At 33.0% G+C, this 21,213-nt stretch overlaps 1 protein-coding gene across 3 annotated transcripts in view; it reads left to right on the top strand.

Annotated features, from left to right (window-relative positions):
- Positions 1-21,213, top strand: part of LOC150091951 (uncharacterized) — a 142,622-nt gene that overhangs the window by 73,423 nt on the left and 47,986 nt on the right. Inside the window, exon 6 of one of the 3 annotated variants that reach the window (XM_090386261.1) lies at positions 1,718-2,253. The exons of the other annotated variants lie outside the window; for them this stretch is intronic. Coding sequence (XP_090242387.1) covers positions 1,718-1,869 — 152 coding nt within the window. The 3' untranslated portion in view covers positions 1,870-2,253. Of the gene's footprint in view, positions 1-1,717; positions 2,254-21,213 lie in introns of those variants that run through there. 3 annotated transcript variants of the gene reach the window in all.

The following is a 21,213-nucleotide window of genomic DNA, read 5'->3' as shown; positions in this document are numbered from 1 at the left end:
AATCATAATGCAAGAAATATTCAGATATTGATAAAATGAAAATTTGATTTAAAAAAAAGCATTTATTATAAATCAAAATTTTATTTTTATGGATTTTATACTTATTAAACACATTTATATCTCTTTTACTTATTAAAAGTACCCATTTAAGGCTTTGCCAGTTTTTAAACATTGTATGATATTATAAATTATCCCTTTATGGTTATGAATTTTATACTTATTACCACATTTACAACTGTGTTTTTGAGAGTAACTAACCATTTAAGGTCTGGCCAGGTTACAATATACCATTTATTAAATTTTTTAGAAGTGGCCAGAACATAGGCTTTGCTGCTTTCAGGGTGTTCAAAATTATTATTTTAGAAATAAAACATGGATGAAATTTGAGAAATCAATATAAAATTAAGTTATGAAATCACAAATTTGCATCTACAAATGATGATTTTAGCATCATTTTGAAGTGCATGGAGATTAAGTTTATATTTTTCCCTTTGTTTGTAAAATATCCTTCGTAATGCATAGTGCATAATGTACAATATTGGTAATTTTTTACCAAATGTTCGCTTCAGTTATGGAAAAAGATGATAAAGGTATATGATAAGGAAAATGCACTGGTTGGGGGCACGTAATGTGATTAACCAGAAAAGAAAATTACAAAATTTATTAGGAAACAGAACACTCAAAATTAATATTTATATCTAAATACCTAAAGAGATTTTTTAACTACTGAATAAAATGAAACACGTTCAGTTAAGTGAGAAATTAGAGTGAAAGAGAAAGAGAGCATAGGATATTCTTATACTAGCTTATGTGCTTTCATATTTTACCAAATGTTTGCTTCAGTTATGGAAAAAGATGATAGAGGTATATGATAAGGAAAGTGCCACTGGTTGGGGGCACGTAATGTGATTAACTAGAGAAGAAAATTACAAAATTTATTAGGAAACAAAACGCCCAAAATTAATATTTATATTTAAATACCTAAAGAGATTTTTTAGCTACTGAATAAAATGAAACACTTTCAGTTAAGTGAGAAATTAGAGTGAAAGAGAAAGGGAGCATAGGATATTCTTATACTAGCTTATGTGATTTCATATTATTTATTATAATCTGTGAGGCTTTAAGGCAGATTAATTTTTGATAAATGATAATTTTGGGTCCTTTTGTCATTAACAATTAAAAAAAAATGAATTTTAAGGTATGCTAGACCTTAAAGGGTTATAAATGTACTGATTTATAGTTTTTAAGTGGGGTCTCAGGTTTGGGTATCTTTTATTTTTATTCCTTTGTTTTTTACATATACAGTATATATATATGAATCTATGTTTAAGTGCAGGGAAAGTATGAAATTGCATGTAAGTGGAAAGATTACAAGGGTTAAAAATTTTATTTCTTTTACTGCTGTGTACTGCTATGACATTAATAATTTTTAAAAAACACTAGAATGTGGTTTAAGTTTTCTGTTTTATAAAATGAGAGCAGTAAAATATTGTTTCATTTTACTTCTGCAAACAAATTTTGATGCCAGAGACCCCCCTTAAATAAAACAAAAACATTAAATAAGAAAATGCTAATAAAGAATTTTGGAATTAAAGAAAAAAATTAATTAATTGATAAATTTTAATATTTAAAGGGCTTTTAAATCTAAATATAAATTTTCTTTTAAATTCAGCTGTGAGGCTAACTTAGTGTTTTTGCACAATAACCTTGATTTCAGGTGGAACCAGGCCAGGTAATGATGATCGTTATGGATATGACAACTATGGAGGTATGTCCTCCTATGGACAATCACGCGATAACTATGGTGGTCCTCAAGGAAATTATGGACCCCCTCCTCCACCACCACCTCCACCTCCACGCCGTTACTAAATGGTTAATGAATCAATTTTCACAAGCACTTTATCATTATTATCACTTGGCTACTTAAGTAAATCATAAATTTGTGCTTTAGAAGAACATTCAGTGAAGATAATTTTAACAACCGAAACAAGTTGGGGATCTCAGCAGTAATTTGACCAGATACGTTGTGTATAATATATGGACAACTTGGTTACCATAATTTGGTTTCTAAGATATTTTGTTTGTTGTTTATGTGTCACAGACATTTTGTGCGTGAAGACAGTTCTTGCTGGTGCTTCAAGGTGGTTTTGCATGTCTCAGTACATTTTTTATGATTTAAACATTTCTTAGAGTACAGCTTTGCACCTTCACCTGAGTGTTTATCTGTAATTAGGCAATATAGATTTCCCAAAAAAATAAAAAAAAAAAAAATAATAATAATAAGAAGGAAAAAAAAAAACATCAGTAGCCATCTGTACGTGTCACATCACTTGTTGTATATTTCTATCATTTAACTGTACCTGCTTTTTTAATCTTGTAATGAACTATACTTGGTGAGCTCAGTATGTGAACAAATGTGCTGTAATAAAAATAATTAAATGAAAAATTGGGGGAAAATGCATTTTTTAGTAGTATTGAGTGAATGAATCACTAGGCAGTATTACTTCATACAGAGAAATTCAATTTCTAATTGAAAACAAACAAAAAAAAAAAACCATAACTACCTTTTGTTTGAAATTAAATTTTGAAACATGAAATTAAACTTTGAGATATATGAGCACGTAATTTTTTGGTAGTTGATGTTTATAAACCAGAAGTTATGTATAAGTGAATCATAAATATAAATACCAAATTGCACATTCTAAGAAAATCAAATATTTACTGAAATTTCCAGCAAATTTATGAAACTGCTTGAGGAATGAGCAGATATTATTAAACTGTAAAGGATATATTAGTACCAAATAATTAAAAGAAAAATTAAGTCTTTAAGTTATCAAGACAAACAATTGTTAATGCAAACCCAGTTTGTGAAGATCTGGGGAGTGATAAAATTGTAAACGATAGAAATTGAAATATTTCCGGTACGTAAACATTTATATATTTCATTTGATATATGCTTATATACACAGTTCTCTTTATACCCAAAACAAAGTTCTTGAGAAAATTAAACTTTTGTATATCATATTTAATAGAATAGATAATGAAACTAATTACAAATATTTCAAAAAACATGCTTATGTAAAATTTCATGGAATGTAATTCTTTTGAAACATAATAGGCATTTCTTTAGGAAAATTACTTTAAATAACATGAGGTTTTATACCATGTTTATGCACCGCTTTTTCTGCCAAGTCAATGATAATTTGCATTACAGCTGGGGATGATTTCATATTCTCTTGCTATCATTTAATTTTTTATTTATTTATTTCTTTTTTCTTAATTTAATCAGATGAAGGATGAGATAATTTATAAATTAATTTTTACGAATATGTCAAGTATCTTTGGGAAATTGATTTTTATCTTCACATACTTTAAAATGCCATCAAATATTTTATATCCTTATTTTCTTGGAAATGGAAAGATTAAATGCATGTTCTTGCTTTAAAATGACCACTGAAGTGTGTCATTCATAAAACTGAAATTAAATTATATTAGATATAATGTTAGAAAGTAAATTTTTTTTGTACACAAATTCCTAAGTGACCGATATTTGCTTTACCTTGTTGTAAGGAAAGCATGTTTTTTACATTAAAAAGTGCTTTATTTACAAACTCTTTATGTGTTAACATATTGGAGAGAAAGTACCAGAGCATACTTATTTTAATCTAATTCTTTAAGGGCCTGTAGCTGAGTGTCAAATGCAAGGTTACAGTGCATGCGTTTGAGTGACTTTTAAATATGATATTCTTTTATTCTCTCTCTTTCTAACTCCTTAGCTTTTATGCAAATCGGCATTTCCTTTTTGGGAGTTTACTTTGAAGAATAGTGTTTCTGAATTTAAAAATTTGAAGAAATGCTTATAGGTCTTGTGTAGAAAAGCTAACAAAACAAAACAAAAAAAAAAAGAAACTGTCATATTGTCACATAATGTGTGATAATGTATTGTAACTACTAATACCAAAAGGATCAGTTGCACCACTTATAAAACCTTGTTACAGTGAGGGCTATTGTTTTGGAACCTTATGCCATATTAGAGGCTAGTCTGCTTAAAAAAACAAAAAAAAATAATAAATAAATAAAAGGGTTTTTAGAGACAGTGGGATGTTATTTTCCATTTAGTGTTTGGGTAGAAGAAATAGCAAAAAATGGCATTATCCAGCTTATTCCACCTCTTCTGTATCAATACTAAGAGGATCTTATTGACCTTCCTGGTCACTTGAAATTATAGGTTCAGGCTTAAATGCATTGTGAGACTTTACTGTTATGAAACTTTGTGCTTGTGCATTATATTCTTATTATAGATAAAGTCATAAGGATTTCTTCGTTAAAATAACACTGAGATGTTATTATTTCCTTTTACTTTTCGTGCACTGCTATAATAATTTTCCACATGATGCAGATACTTTTTTGGGAGAAGCTGCCTAAAATTGTTAGTGTTAATGGATAGATGAGACAATTCCTTACTATTTTGAGGAGTTATATTTAAGGTTTAGGATAATCCAAACAGCCTCTACCTCTGCAAAGCTATGATTCCCACTCTGCAGCAAGGTGCAGTAAGTGTTTTAGTGGTAAATGTGATAGAGCTCTATATATTGCTTGTTATACTGTGCATTTATTAGTTACTTTACCTTAATATATATAGTGTTGTAGTTTTTTGAAACAGGAGTATAATTATTTAATGTAAACTGGCTGTACGGTAACCTGTTTATATAGAATAAATAAACTGAAGGATGTATCAACGCTGTCTGAAAAATAATAAAAAAAAGGTTTTAAAAATATAGGAGATACCTCTTTTTCTGATAGTTATAACAAAAGGGGAGTAATATAAAATGAAGTTTAGAAATTACATAATTCTGAGAACAGCACATAATTATACTATACAATTTTTGACACTCAATATATGTTTGGAAGCGAAAATAAATTATAGAAGTTGGAAGTCATTAATATCAATGCATATGATGGACTGCTAACATATATTATGAACTTAATTCAGGTGCTATCTTAAAATAGAAAAGAAATAAAATGATTTATCACTGAATAGCAGATTTCAAAAATCAGTTTTACAGAAAATATCACTAAAATATGTGCCAAAAAAAATGGTTTCATTATGAACTCGTAAATAATTTTATTCTTTCTGTTTAGTAGGTTTTATGTTAACAGGAAATGAACAGACTTTAAAACTAAATATATTTATGTACAAATTACAGCAAAAAGTTTTTAAATTATGCATATTTGTCAGATTTTTGTCTCTTTGACTTTTAATTAAAATTCAGTTTTATCCAGTACTGATTAACTGGTAGAGGCATTGGTAGGTTTCTTTTCCACATTCTCATATTGGATTTTATATCAGAATTCAAATTTAAATGAGTGGTTGATGTTTGTTGCATTATTAACCCAAAACGGACTGCTGACAGATATATTATTGAATATATTCAGGTACTATCTCAAAATAGAAAAAAAATAAAAGGATTTATCACTGAATAACAGATTTTAAAAATCAGTTTTACAGAAAATATCACTAAAATATAGTTATGTGGCAAAAAAAAAAAAATGGTTTCATTATGAGCGTGTAAATAATTTTATTCTTTCTGTTTAGTAGTTTTTATGTTAACAGGAAATGAACAGACTTTAACAACATAATATATTTATGTACAAATTACAGCAAGAAGTTTTTAAATTATGCATATTTGTCATGTGGTATTATTATTATTACAGTTAGCTTTTTGTCTCTTTGACTTTGAATTAAAATTCAGTTTTGTCCAGTACTGATTAACTGGTAGAGGCATTGGCAGATTTCTTTTCCACATTCTCATATTTGAATTTTATATGAAAATTCAAATTTAAATGAATGGTTGATGTTTGTTGCATTATTATCACAAAATGACAGCAGTTTTAAACTACTTTATTTCTTGGTATATTAAGCATATGATACCATATATCTAAACAAAAGAAATACAGTTTTATAGAATATTTTTTAATGTTAAAATATTTGTAGTATAGATAATGCCTTCTACCCTCTAGATGAATAACAGAGTTTTAAAGTTTCCCAAATCAGTGGCATCATTAATTTCTATTAGAGAGTTCAAAATTAGAATAATTCATTACATATGGTTCTTAAGAAATATATTTTGAAGGAAAAACGCTATTACTACATGAAATTATTTAGAAACTTCAGTTTATTGAGACACTTAAGGGGTACAAAATCCTCCTTTCAAATACTTCCAGTACTGAAATATACAGTTTGGTTATATTTTAGAGTATTCTTATGAAACTGTCAGTTGTAATTGGGATGTATGTGGGGATTCACTGACAGACTTTCTGTTGCTCTCCAAATATCTGAGTATCTAAAATTTATAAACAAATTTTAAAGATACTTAAGAAAAAAAATACTTACAAAAATTTATAAATAAAATCATATAGTAAGTGTTTTCCTTCAAAATATATTTCTGGAGCTTCAGTTTCTTTTCTCTTAACTCTTAAATGACATGCTGATTGCTACAGTAGACATAGTCCTTCAGAAATCCCTACAACCACAAGCAGCCATTCCCATGCCTTTCAAAAGAGTGATTCAACATTTCAAATTATCCATTTGTATTTTTAATCTTTTGAAGAACAAGAAAAACATTTGTCACAAAGAAGTTGTAAATAGAGAGTACTGATTATTGTGCTATTGTGAAAAATTAGTCTAATGATTTTATTACTAATTGCATGCCATACTATGTATTTTTGCAGAATGAAGAGGTATTTGTTTGGTTTCATGAGGATTTTCAGCTGCTGAGATGTTCATGTTTTGTGTTTGTGTGGTTGCTGATGCTTACTTCCACTTTCTGGCTCTCTGAAAAATCCTCAAGAAATTTAACAAATGCATCTTCATTCTGCAAAATGTGTGGCACGTTGTGTAGTTAGTAAACAAGGGATCATCGATAACGTTGATAACGTTATTTCCAGTCTTAAAAGAGCAGGAAATTTTTGAGTGGATTATTTTTTTCAAAAAGATGTGCACACTGTCCAGCCAAAACATTATGATCACCCCCCCATGTTTTAGCAATTGGTCGCTTGCTCCTCCCTGCTCCCAGCACATGTGTCACAGAGAATTGGTAAAGGTCATTCTGCAGGTTCGTGTTGTTCATTCCATACGAAGTATGGAATGGAGAAGAGATGAACTTCAAAAAAGAGATTATTGAAGGGTGGCAGTATCTTGTGGGCTGTTTGTGAAGTGCTGTAATTCTGATGTTCCATGAGTGGATGTATAGTGAACAGAGTAGCAGAGTAGCCAGTGGTGGGCAATGTAGACAGCCCTACATTGTGCAAGCTGATAGACAGTAAAAAGTCTAAAAAAAAAAAGGCTGATGATGGATGTTAATTGGGGGGTGTGGGGTGACCAGCAGTGTTTCCAAAACACGACCCAACAAGCCCTCCTCCGTATGAGCTTACAGGGTAGGCACCTAGTCAAGGTACCCATGCTTATGACTAGCCATTGCCAGTGACACCTAAAGTTCACATCTGAGTTAAATAAAACTAATTGTTTAATACTCTGCATTGCAAGATATGAGTGACATTAAAAACTAAATAAATGCTAATGAATACGCAAAAACCAAAAAGATCAGAATGTGTTTCTGTTAGTCTTACTGCTAGCTTTGTCAGTGGCCTACCAACAAAGCAGAAATTCTCCTGTTACTTTTGAACTTATTTCATGAGTATTTATTCAGATTTTAATAGCATATGTATCTTGCATGTGCAATGTATTAAATTAACTAGTTATAATGAGGAGAGAGAGAACAAGAGCTTATTCTCATATGTAAAAGGTAAAAAAGGTAAACTGCAGCCATTATCAACCCACTGCAGGATGGATGTCTTCTCAACAATTCATGCTGAGGGAAATGGACCATAATCTGTCATGCTTGTCCAGTGCAGGTTGGCAAATCGACCTTATTTAGCAGTCAGGGGCTTGAACCCTGGTCTACTCAAAGAGCATGTGCTACTGCACTCCTGCCCCTGACCATGCAGCTATGCAGGCCTCTCATATGTAGTGAGTCTCTATTATGAGTGTCAGGCTTTTGGCTTTTCATTTCCAAAAAATGTAAAATTGTACACCTTTTAGTTAGACCTTAGCATTATATGCTTAATGTATTAAAAAAAAATTATTTAAACTGGTTGCAACTTTTTTTTTTATTTATTTTTATAAAAACCCTGTATTGAATAAGTATAATTTCTAATCTTCTGGAATTCTCAGAAGGCATTACTTCTTCATCAGCTTTTTCTGGTCTCCTTATGTAGAATTATTGGCCTCCTCCTCCTATACTAGGTGAGGAGAGGATATGGTCAAGAATGTTCACGTTAACCAAATTAGTTGAGCACTATATGATGTGCCTTTGTAAGTGCAATATGTAAAATTTTACAATATGTAAAATTATCTTCATAATTTTACATATTGTGTGTGTGGCTGAAAAAACTCCAAAATATTTTGTGGAGGAAACTAGACCTCTCCACACAAGTAGGCTTGATTGAAATGGCCTTTAGTAGAAATTCCTTTGGGTGATGATGGAATTCAAGCCCAGATATCAAAAATTAAAAACTCATTAAAAAAAAAATCAGAAAATAATTATTCTCTGACTGGAAGAACATTTATACCACAAAAAATGCTTTTTGATCCATTATAAAAATGTGAATGAATTATAAGAAGTATATATTTTTAATGAAAGTAAATGTAATAAATATTACCTTTAAAGAAATTTTCATCACTACTCAATTTTTGTGCTTGAAAAATTAACATATTATATAGGATATCAATAGAAGTCCCTGACTGTCTGTTTGCAGAATTGGTGGTATTCAGATAAAATAAAGAAATAATATAAGGTTTGATCAGAAAGTTATTATTCAAGGTAATTGGTTTACATTGTTAATGTTCTTCAATACAACACACAGTGTTATATTGAAGAATATATTCACAATGTCCATTGTGCCTGACACTAATGACTTCCAAAACATTTTTGGCAGTCATCTTTTGTGAATGCTTTCAGGTGACCTATCCTATTTGGATTTCTTAAATCAGCTAGTCATTTTCCTTTCATGTCCTGTTTTAATTTTGGAAATAGCCAAAAGTTGAACAGTGCCAAATCAAGCAAATAAGGCAATGGGAATGCCTTATTTGCTTGACGGGAATGTCTTTGTTGGTGAAAATTTGCCAGGTGGCAGTTTGTAATAATGACATTTTGCCATTTCTTTTTGGCTGTTTGTGTCTGACTGCATCCCTCAACTGTTTTAAAACTTCTTAATACTAGGTTGCATCAACATTGACACCTCAAGGAACAAAATCCAATATCATCCCCTCGTCTAAAATTGCAATCAACTGGACCTTCAAATGTGATTTTGGCCTTGGTAACAGTGTCGTTTTTCATTGGATTGGGAGCTTAGAGTTTTCGTGGTCTGGGTTATGTCCATACATCCACATCTCCTTGTTTTTATCATTTTTGTTAAAAATGCAAGATTTGACATAGCTTACTTGAACAACTCAAATGAAACAAGGACTTCATATTGTCTTTGATCTCTATGGAACAAACTGGGCACTAACTTCATGCCCAAATCCTAAGTAATTTCTTGAACAAGCAAGTCACTCCAGATGAATGACAATGTGTGGGCTTCATTAATATTTTGATCATTTTGGAATGACAAGTGACCATTGATTTCTTCATCTTCAGGAAAAAAATTTCCGTTATTACACCTTTAAAAACTATTTAACCTTTTTTTTTTTTTTTCAAAGCATTATCTCTTGTAAATTTTAAGCAACATTTCATATGTTTCTGTGGCTGAGTTTCCAAGTTTACAACAAAACGTAATGTTTTCACACTATTAAAATTTTCTCAGTTTTAATACATACAAAAAATATGAGTTTACTCAAAGCAGCTTTCCATTAGACTAGCACGTAACAAGTAAAACTTATGTGCTTGCTGAAGAGATGCCTTTGTAAAGCTCTGCTTGCAATCTTTTAGCTACTACTGCTATCACATTCAAGAATTATAAGATCATTCACTGAACTTTTTGAGTAAAACCTTGGATAATCAAACTCAGGTATTATATTCATTGTAAGCACTGTTGATGTCCTTGCACATCTTGTCTGAGGATCTATTTTTCTTGATATTATTATAATGCAGTTTCCCAAATCTTATACCTCATATTTTATAAAACATGCAAAATAACTTAAACTAGTGGTTCTCCAATGGCTTCAGCACTTTGGTGAATAGATAGGTGGAGTGGAGTGGGTTGTAACCTATCATATAACTTAAAAAAATGAGGAACTAAGCTTATTTAGCAAGTTTGGGGATAGGATGTCACTGATGTTGTTTTTGCCCACAATACAGGTGTGCCAGAAGTAGAAGGATTTAAATCCAGAGATTTTGGTTTGGTTTGGTTTGAGTTTTAATGATGCATTAGCAACAGATATACAAATTGTAAATAAATAAATAAATTTCCATTTATATTTCACATGGCTAAGACTGGAATGTTGACAACTTCATTTTAATTGTTTTATTGCAGCCAATTTACCCCTACAAGCCAACAGCTTGCAGCAGGTTGTGGTGTTTTTTTTTTTTTTTTTTTTTTGAGCAGCATATAGGTTCAATCTTGCAGTGTGTCAGTTTGCATCTTCTTACATTACTCCAGGATGTTTGAAAGTTGTACAAGGAATAATTAAAAAAATTGAGCCACAAGGAAGAAAAATTTGAATATTTGTATACAGTATTACCACAGGAAGTAACAATACAAACATTTTTGTTTTGGAAAATTCAAGATAACACGTTCCCCTTAATTTGGATTAAAGATAAGGTAACTATGCATTCACACAGTGCTGCTATTTAAGCATTTTGTGCATACCAAGCACATTCGGAAACACACAACTGTTTTGTCATGCACTGTTTTCTTGAAAAAATTGCAAACAAAGCAGTACACGCTTTCCCACCTGAAGTGGGAGATTTACATATCATTTATATGGTGGTGGTGGTGGTGTCATTTGGACCAGCCACCGGGCTCATCTGTCCATTCCCTTTTCATATGGAACAGTATCAAAAGCTTTACTGAAATCTAAGTGTAATATTTAAAAATTATGTTTTATGTCCAGCAGTTTTAAATTTAAATTTATCCTCTTATGTATGCTATCAGCATTTAGTTTACCCATTCCACTAATGTAACCTCTTCAATTAGGTCTCCTCACAGGTGCTGTGCAATTTGCAGAACTGAACCTATTTTCTGGGCACTGCAATTTGCAGAGCAGAAGTCTTTCTTGATATGAGTAACCTTTTGTGTCCCTGACCAATCTTGCTGTTCTCTGCACCTATTCCAACAATTATACAGCTTTCCTAAAATGAGGCTTCCAGAACATCATAAATCATTTGCCATCAGGGAAAACTTCCTGTATATTACTGACAGAAATCCAATGAGTTTTCCTAGTCTGCTTTTCTCAGAGAATTTCATATTGGATTGTACAATTACCTCTAGGGTATTTTTTTTTGTTTTCCTTGAGTGTGGTACCACCAATTAGTATGTTATTCTGGGATCAGTGCTACTTATGTGTAGTATCTTACATTTATCAATGTTAAACTTGATTTGCCACTTCTCAGCTCATTCGCCTAATTTCTCTAGATCTTGATGGTCATTGACCACCGTGCCAACCTTGGTATCATTGGCATATTTTAGACACAAAACTTGATATGCAGTAGACTCGATTTTCCAGGATAGATGGTAAAAATAAAATCCCAGATAATCGATTTCCCTGTTAATCCAAAAATATCGAAAAATGTTCAGCAACATACCTAATAAATATGGCGATAGATTAAAAAAAAAGCTTACCACGCACTACTCGCATGTCCAATATACGATGCGTACATAGGTATAAAAACATACATATAGGTAATGATGTATGCTTGCGTCGGCTTTTGTACAGAAGAAGAGTTGATATTGTCACAATATTTTTTACAAGTTTTGTTTTAACTTAAAAAGTATTTGTCTTTAAACATGTTTTGTTTTTAACATAATATTTTAATTTTAAGAAACATAGAGAGATAAGCGAAAATCAGTTCACTTAAAAAAATACTAAAGTATAGAAGATTGTTTTTTGTCTTTTGCAACTTTTTGACGATTTGCGCTTCGAATATTTCTTAAAACCATTTTTTCCTCCAGAACACCATTGTTTTGCTGTGCTCCAGGTAGTTAAGAAGTGCTTCTGCATGGTTAAAGCAACGCTGTGGTTAAATTTTTGTGACAATATCAACTCTTCTTCTTCTTCAGTTTCACCATTGTTATTTTGTGGTGGTGTAGTAGTCATTACATGATATAAAATTTCTTCATCATTTAGTACTTCGTGGCCATTACTCATCAACATCCCCATTCCTTGATTTGTTGCAAATTTCGTAACATTTCTGGTACCAGATCTTCACAGTTTTCTTCAAATCCTAGGAATCCATCGTTTCCCATTAAAATTTTACACCAAGACCTCTTTAAGGTTATGCTTTTTATTGATTTCCATGCTGCTGAAACTTCGTAAATTGCATCCAATACAGTCAGGTTTTTTCAAAATGTCAATAGTTAGACATTTCCAATACAATCCTGTTTCATCGACATTGTAAATTTGCTCTGGCACAAGTTCTGTGGTTTCAATAAATTTTCTAAATTCACTGGTGAATTCTTGGGCAGCCGGTGCATCACTACTTAGTTTTTCACCTTGAATGGCAATCTGATGAATGCCGTGCCTCTGTTTAAACCCTCCCAGAAGATCCAGTAAAATCATCCTGCAATTTTAATTCGTTGATAAAATATTTTGCCTTGGCTCTTCTGCTGTTTGTTAGCTAAACCACAACTCCATTGTCTTGTCAAGGTCCTCATGTGTAGACTATTTCGTCGTTTTTTTTTTTTTTGATAGTCATGCCTTTAACGCTATCAGATGTAGATGCAAAATCTAATAGCTTCCCTTTATTTTTTATGATGTCGCATATGGTTTGGTCACCAATATTATAATCGTTCATTAAAGATTTAATGGATGACCCGTATTCAAAATTTTGAATTATTTCAAGTTTTTGTTCAATTGAAAGCACAACTCTTTTGTCTTTACCCATCATTTTTGTGATTTCTAAACAAAAAAAAAAAAAAAAAAATTGACATCCCTGACATAAATAATGAAACAAAATTTGTCTTTTTGCAGGTATAGTGGAACAATAATCCATGCAATGCACAAATACAAACTACTAAACATTTGTTCTCTTTTTTTTTTTTTTTTTTTTTTTTTGAGTGGCGGGTGTCTTCACACCTGCCACTTAAAATAGGTAATAGGTACATTCCTCTCCCAATCATGACTTATGACGCCGCTTTTTGTCGCTTATTTACGACTTGCAAAACATCTGTTTATTTCCTATTCTATTTATTACTTGAATTTTATGATTTCCGGTTGATTTTTTTTTTTTTTTTTTTTTTTTTATTTGGAGTCTTGAAGTATCCTGGTTAATCCAATCCACGTAAATCGAGAGTCTGCTGTACTTTCGTAAATATTATTAATAAATATTGAAAACTATAAGGGGCCCAGCAGTGAACCTTGGGGGACTCTGCTAATAACGTTAGTTCAAGAAAAGCAATGCCCATTAATAACCACTGTGTGTCTTCTGCTACTCAGCCAACCCTTTATTTGCAGCAGTCACTTGTTGCCATACTGCTCCACTTTGTACAGTAATCTTTCATGCAGAACTACATCAAAAGCTTTACTGAAAAGTTCTGCTATTATGTGAGTGACCAGCCCACATTTCAAGTCAATATTTGCAAAGGTGAAATCCTCTTATAAGACATTATGATGTTCATTAGTCCACTTTATTTGTCTGTATAGTTTTTCATTTTACTCCTCATAGTTATTTAGTCTGTGACATAACCCTGCTTTCATTTTTGTTTTCCCAGAGTTTATGTCACACCTAACTCACTCACCATTACGCTGGCCACCCACAACTGGATACAGTTTTAAGTATTTGTTAAGTCATCAAATGTGGACATTACTAGGGGTATCAGAACATGGTGCCACTCAGGTGTATGGGATGCAGAATTTGAATATGATGAGTACAATGTGTATAGATTGGACAGGAGGATGTGGATGGCCAGTGTAATGGTGAGTGAGTTTGGTGTGACATAAGCTCTGGGTGAGTTATATTCTGTGTGCTTCTTAACTAAGAGCATAACTCCTCCCCATCCTCCTGTCCATTCTATACACATTGCTCATCACATTCAAGGTCTGAATCCCATATGTCTGAGTGGCACCATGTTCTGATATCCCTAGTAATGTCCACATTTGATGACTTAACCAATCCTTCAAATTTATGTATTTTCTCCTGTCATTAGCGTGCAAGCATGTATATGTGCACTGCCTGCCTTTGCTTTTAGTAATCCTAACACAGCTTTCCCATGAGGGCCCCAGCAGGCTTTGTTTGTAATCCTGCACACCTTGCTTTTTGGCTGCATGTCCTAATAGAAGCAGTACAAGAATAAATTTCTCTGATGTCTGCAGTTGCCATTAAACTATTAGGCTGTGTATACCCCCAAACTAGCAGTTTTCCAGCCTTGATTATGTAATTCAAAAAACCGATATAGTAGCTCAAGTGAAAATTCATTCCTTTTATTCACTCTTACAATTTATTGTAAATTGTATATTTATATTTTATTCAGCATATTTTCTCATGAGCTTTTTAAAATTTATAATTGTTTAAAAGCAATATTTAAGTGTCCCCTCCTCCCCAACATGTTGCTAATAAGGAAATGGCTTTAAATTTCATAGAGAGAGAGAGAGAAGACTGTCAATTGTGTGAAGTGCTGTAGAGAGCAAGACATGAAAGAAGTAATAAATAACTTCTAATTTCATTGTAAGAATTGAGTTCAAGATAGAGTTAATATCAAAACAGTGAAAAATTAAATTAGATTTTTTTTTTTTTTTCCTGAAAAGAACATCAGAAGGCTTAAGGAAAACTTTTCCTTAAGTTTGTTCGTTGACATTCTAGTAAAATTCCTGAGTAATGAGTTTCACTAGAATGCTACCAGAACCAGATATTAGATAAACACAAGAAAGGCACCCGGGGTGGATGGGATCTATCCAGTTATATTAAAGGAGGCAGCAGAGGAAGTAAGATAGAGTTAATATCAAAACAGTGAAAAATTAAATTAGATTTTTTTTTTTTTTTCCTGAAAAGAACATCAGAAGGCTTAAGGAAAACTTTTCCTTAAGTTTGTTCGTTGACATTCTAGTAAAATTCCTGAGTAATGAGTTTCACTAGAATGCTACCAGAACCAGATATTAGATAAACACAAGAAAGGCACCCGGGGTGGATGGGATCTATCCAGTTATATTAAAGGAGGCAGCAGAGGAAGTAAGATAGAGTTAATATCAAAACAGTGAAAAATTAAATTAGATTTTTTTTTTTTTTCCTGAAAAGAACATCAGAAGGCTTAAGGAAAACTTTTCCTTAAGTTTGTTCGTTGACATTCTAGTAAAATTCCTGAGTAATGAGTTTCACTAGAATGCTACCAGAACCAGATATTAGATAAACACAAGAAAGGCACCCGGGGTGGATGGGATCTATCCAGTTATATTAAAGGAGGCAGCAGAGGAAGTAAGCAAACCCTTAGCCATAATTATGAGAGCTTCCTTGGACTCAGGGGAGGTGCCCACAGACTGGAGATGTGCAAATGTGACCCAAATTCACAAAGGAGGATCAAAGGCTGACACAAGTAATTATAGACCTGTGAGTTTAACTTCTGTTCCAGGAAAATTAATGGAGGCACTAGTTAAAGAAGTACTGCAGGATCATTTAGACAAGACTTCAGTTATAGCTCGGACACAGCATGGTTTTGTTAAGGGGAAGTCTTGCCTGACCAATTTGATTGGATACTATGATGCAGTCACAAAGGAACTGGATGCAGGGAATAACTTTGATATTATATACTTGGATCTTAGAAAGGCTTTTGATACTGTTGCACATGGAAGACTGCTGGACAAATTGGAGCAGTGTGACATTGGAGGCAAATTGCTGCTGTGGATAAAGGGGTGGCTGAGGGGGAGAAGACAGAGAGTGGTAATCAATGGACACTGCTCGTCGTGGACTAATGTTATTAGTGGAGTCCCTCAGGGCTCAGTGTTGGGTCCATTATTGTTTTCTGTATTCATAAATGATATTGATGATGGTATATCAAGCTTAATGTCGAAGTTTGCAGACGATACAAAGGTAGGCAGGGTTGTCAAGGACACTACTGACACTATGCTGCTGCAACAGGATCTGGAAAGGTTGAGCAGATGGGCTGAGAGGTGGCAAATGAAGTTTAACATTGACAAATGTAAAGTACTACACATGGGAAACAGCAACCCCAGAGCAACGCATCAACTCTGGTACTACACTGACAGTGGTAGAGAATGAAAGGGACCTGGGGATGGTTGTGCAGGCAGATATGAAGTTCTCTGAGCAGTGCAGACGGGCTGCAAGAGTAGCTCATGGTGCATTGTCAATGATATATAGGAATTTTTCTAGCAGGGATAAGGAGGTGATTATTCCCTTGTATAAGGCAATGGTCAGGCCACACCTAGAGTACTGTATACAGGTCTGGAGGCCTCATTTCAAGAAGGATGTAGAGCTGCTGGAACGAGTACAGAGAAGGGCAACAAGATTAGTGAATGGAACAAAGGGGTGCTCTTACGAAGAAAGGGTTAAGTTCTGCAAATTACAGTGTCTGGAGACTAGGCACCAGCGAGGTGATCTAATAGAGGTGTATAAAGCCTTGAATGGTTTGAGCATGCTCAATGCTGATGGGATTCTTCCTCTCGCTCAGAATAATCACCTGAGAAGGCATAAATTCAAATTGAGGAAAGACAGATGTAGGATGGATGTGCAGAAATTTGCCTTTAGCCAGCGGGTAGTTGGTTGGTGGAACAGACTTCCATCCCTTGTCGTGGAAGTTGATAGCCTAAATAAGTTTAAGGCTCAGCTGGACAGGTATTTTGAACAACCGGAGGGGTGAAGTGGAAGTGTCACTGTATATTTTTTCAGTTTAAAATATTCCTTCACCTACAATCCCTTCTATTTCTTTTTCTTCTGCTACTATTTTTTCCATTTAAAAAAAAAAAAAAAAAAAACTTGTTTATACAGGCTCCTATATAAACTAGTAGATCCACCAACATGTTGAACGTAAATGAAAATTATTTTAGAAATCATGTAGGCACTAGATAGTGCAAGCAGTATCATTTTAGTCTTTCAGTTTGCAAAATACACTTTTACACTACATTGCACTACACTACATGGAGAAGAGGCATCATATAGATGATCTTAAGAAAATTGGTGCCTCCGTAGCCAGGTGGGAAGGAGCAACAGTGCATAGCACACGCTTCTTGATTAGACCGGGGTTCGAGCCCGTCACCACCAAATACGGAGGATGCGGAAAGGTCAGGGAATGACCACCGCATATTCTTGGAGCAATATGGCCTTAGTTGCTAATGCTCCTAAAAACCAAACAACCAAACCAAACCTTAAGAAAATTAAGTTTTCTTCATCTATACACTAAAAAAAAAACAAAAAAAAAAAAATGGGAACTAAAACTTGAAAGATTTTCAAGGGAGAAATCAGAAGAAATGATGGACCACACTATTCAAATATTTAATTTAATTGCTTCATTGTAAATTAACCTTTTTGCTTATAACTTCTTAAATGCTATTATGATATATAAAATAGAGATTATACACGTTATAACTTCATTAGATTAATCTGGTGGCTGCCATTCTTCCAATTATTACAGCATTTAGATGCTAGTTGCTTTTCTGTGTTTCTTATGTTTAAAATTTTTGTTTCAGGAAAATATATTCATAAAGGGTTTCTTTTTTTTTTTTTTTTTTTTTAAGCAGTTGTCTCTTTTATACAATACGGGCAAATATGAAGTCTTCTGAACATTGTAAACAGGCAGCCAGGAAAGCCCATGGTGTCCTATCAATGAATTATTAGATGTTATTCTGTGGAGATAGGGAGGTCATAAGCCCACATTTGGAATACTGTGTTCAAGTGCGGAGACCTCATCTGAAAAAAGACATTGAGCTCCTTGAAAGGTCCAAAGACAGGCATTTCAAATGGTGAGATCAGCAAAAGGATGACTGTATGAGGAAAGACCCTGATTATGTGGACTACAGATCTTGGCAACAAGGCACCCCAGGGGTTACCTGATTGAGGTTTATAAAGCTCTGAGAGGGATTAGCAAAATGAATGAATGTGGAACTCTCACTGTTATAAAGAATTCCAGATCTAGGGTCCTAGGGTCATAAATTCAAATTACAGGGGTTGAAGTTTAGATTAGATTGTAGGAAGTTTTCTTTTAGCTAGCCAGTCGTTGATTGCTGGAACAAGTTGCCCTTGCAAGTAGTTGAGGCTGACAGTTTGAATAAATTCAAAGATCAACTGGATAGTTGATCTTTCTGCTGAAATATGAACGTATAAAGTATGAGGAGGGTAGCATATAACTTGCATTTTCTTATCTGTTTGTTTTTTTTTTTTTTTTTTTTTGTACCAGTTCAGCAAAGCCTGTGACTTCTTTGCACTATATGGTCAATACTATTACTATATTATTATTTTTATTGCAAAAATACCAATAAAGAGTCAGATAGCTTTAGGTATCTTTGGCCTGTCACAAAGTGGGGGGGGGGAGACACCTTTTCTTTCTTTTACAGTTAAAAAGAGGCACAGTAGGATGTTTTGTCTTCAGGTTAAAATTTTAGATTGCATGTAGACAAGGTTTGCACAGGACACTAGGCTTAACAGAGAAATCTGTGAAAAAAACAACAGGGACTGGTATTGTGAAGCTAGCAACATCTGAATAAGCATTTAAACACATCACTGTTATAAAAATAGTGGATTGCACTCTGCTGAAATATGAATGTATAAAGTACAGAAATGCGATAGACCATACTAATCTTTAGGACATGTTTTGGCATAATTATGTTCTGTATAATTCAGATTTCTACCTATCAACTGCTGATAGGTAGAAATCTGAATTATTTAAAAAAAAAAAAAAAAAAATGTAAATAAAATCCTAAAGCAGGATAGGATTTATAATTTTCTGACAGCTGATTGCAAAACAGCATTGGTTTTGCCTGTGATATCTCAGCCAGAAAAGTTTAGTTGTCAGTTAACACTGTTCAGCGATCACAAGCTTCTTAGTGTTAACAAAATGTTAGTTTTCTCTGTGGTGTGGTTTTTATTTTTGGCTGTACAGATCACATCAAGAATTATATAAATAAAAATATCTAGAGTAACAAATAACATCAAATAAGTTGACACTTACATTTTGAATTAAATTTTAATTATTTATAAATTACAAAAGCATCTTTCAATTTATCTGTTGCAAAAGCACAGAACGATAGTCTTCATTATCAGAATAGATTTATTTGTGATAGATTTATTTGTAGTAGTGGTTAAATACTGTTTTTTTTTATTATTCTTTAATATCCTTAAGTTGAATTACAATAAGTGGACTTTAGTTAGAAATTCATGGAATAGGAGAAGTAAGGTTTTAAAGCAAACTGATAAAAGATATGAACCTGTGTGATGAAAATTCTAAAAATTGTACATGCATGTAGCCTTAATCAGCAGTTCTCAGAAAATATTTCCTTATTGATGTATTGTGAAGTTTAAAAGTAAAAGCTGTATTCAGTCTTTCATGAAAAACACCTAAGATATTTAATGAGATAAAATTTACTTTTTAAAGTATTGGTATTTCTACACTGTATTTGAAAACATATTGGTGCATCTCTTGAAATTTCAATACATAACAATATAGAAAATTATAGTAACTCATTTAAAAAGAAATATCCTATACCTTTTGCTTTGAAAGCAAGCGGCATTGCTAATTTTAATGAGTTTATTTCATTTTTCTCCTGAAAAGATTACCCTGATTGTTTATACATATTATACCAAAAACTTTCAGTTTATACTTTTATCGTTTTCTTTTATCAGTTATCTTTTATCATGGCGAGATACAATCTTCCTTACATTTTGAGGGTATATCTCTAAAATGGTGTTCACAGGTCGGCCACTAGATAGTCCGCTGGACTGAACCTATGGGTGATTCTCTATGAGGCTTCTGTCAGCTTGGTGTAATCTTCTTGCCTCTATTCTGCCAGATAGCGAATGGAGGGGGGGGTCCAAGTAGTGTGTATGGGGGGACATTGTAGGGGCCACATTATGTTAAGGAGCTGGGTATATTCTTGCCATGTGTGTGCCAAATTCAAAAATTTTCATTACTTCAAACATGTCTTCCCCACATTTTCTTACTACTGAAAGCATCATGAATAGCCAAACTAATAGAGTAAACATCTGTGAAAATATCTAAACCTCCCAAACATTCCCTGTCAGAGGCTTAATAATATAGAATCTCCTCTAGCTTAAACCTCTCTACCACATTTTATCAAATTCATCCATTGCCTCTATTGTTCGCTCAAATGCACTAATCACTTGAAACTCTTTGACTTCCTCTCTCCTGTCCAACTTTCCTAAGAGTCATGTAATTTTCCTTGGTGATTTAAATTTATTGTTCATAACTCCAGCTGGCTTCTATTTTCTAGTCACATGGATCCAGCTGGTCATGATGGTGAAGCTTTATCAGTTAGTAAAGACCTCATACAGATTGTTTAATTATCTACTAGAATACCCAACAATCCTAACCATACAGCCAACACTCTTGATATCTTCTCAAAAACAACCCTTCTAAATACATGGTTGAGGTGGTGGTCCACTAGGCACCTCAGATACAACTTAATGATGATATCTTCTCTGGTGGAGCTTTTCTCTCATGGCCATTCTCAACCATATGTTGTTTGACCTTATGAGAATGCAAAATGGGATGATCTGTGAGATTTCTTTCCCTTGGTCAGATAACTGTTTCAAATATTCTGATGTCAACATTTGGTCAGATCGTGTTTGTGAAATTAATCTTGTAGGGATGAAATCCTTTATTTCACACTCCACCTTAAAATCATGTCTGTTATCTAAACCTTGATTTTCCAATAAATGTGCTAAGGTTGTTCAAGATAAGAATGTTGCATATCACAATTTGCTTGCATCCAAATCTCAAGGTTCATTTTCTGCCTAATCAAAGCTTGAAACAATTGTAAAGCAGTTATTAATCAGTCAAAACTTGATTTTTTTTGAACAAGCTAAGAGTAGAAAA

Source organism: Mastigoproctus giganteus, chromosome 1 (genome assembly GCF_048544385.1).
Source record: "Mastigoproctus giganteus isolate SK-2022 chromosome 1, ASM4854438v1, whole genome shotgun sequence".
Classification (NCBI taxonomy): domain Eukaryota; kingdom Metazoa; phylum Arthropoda; class Arachnida; order Uropygi; family Thelyphonidae; genus Mastigoproctus; species Mastigoproctus giganteus.
This window is presented reverse-complemented; position numbering and strand designations above follow the sequence as displayed.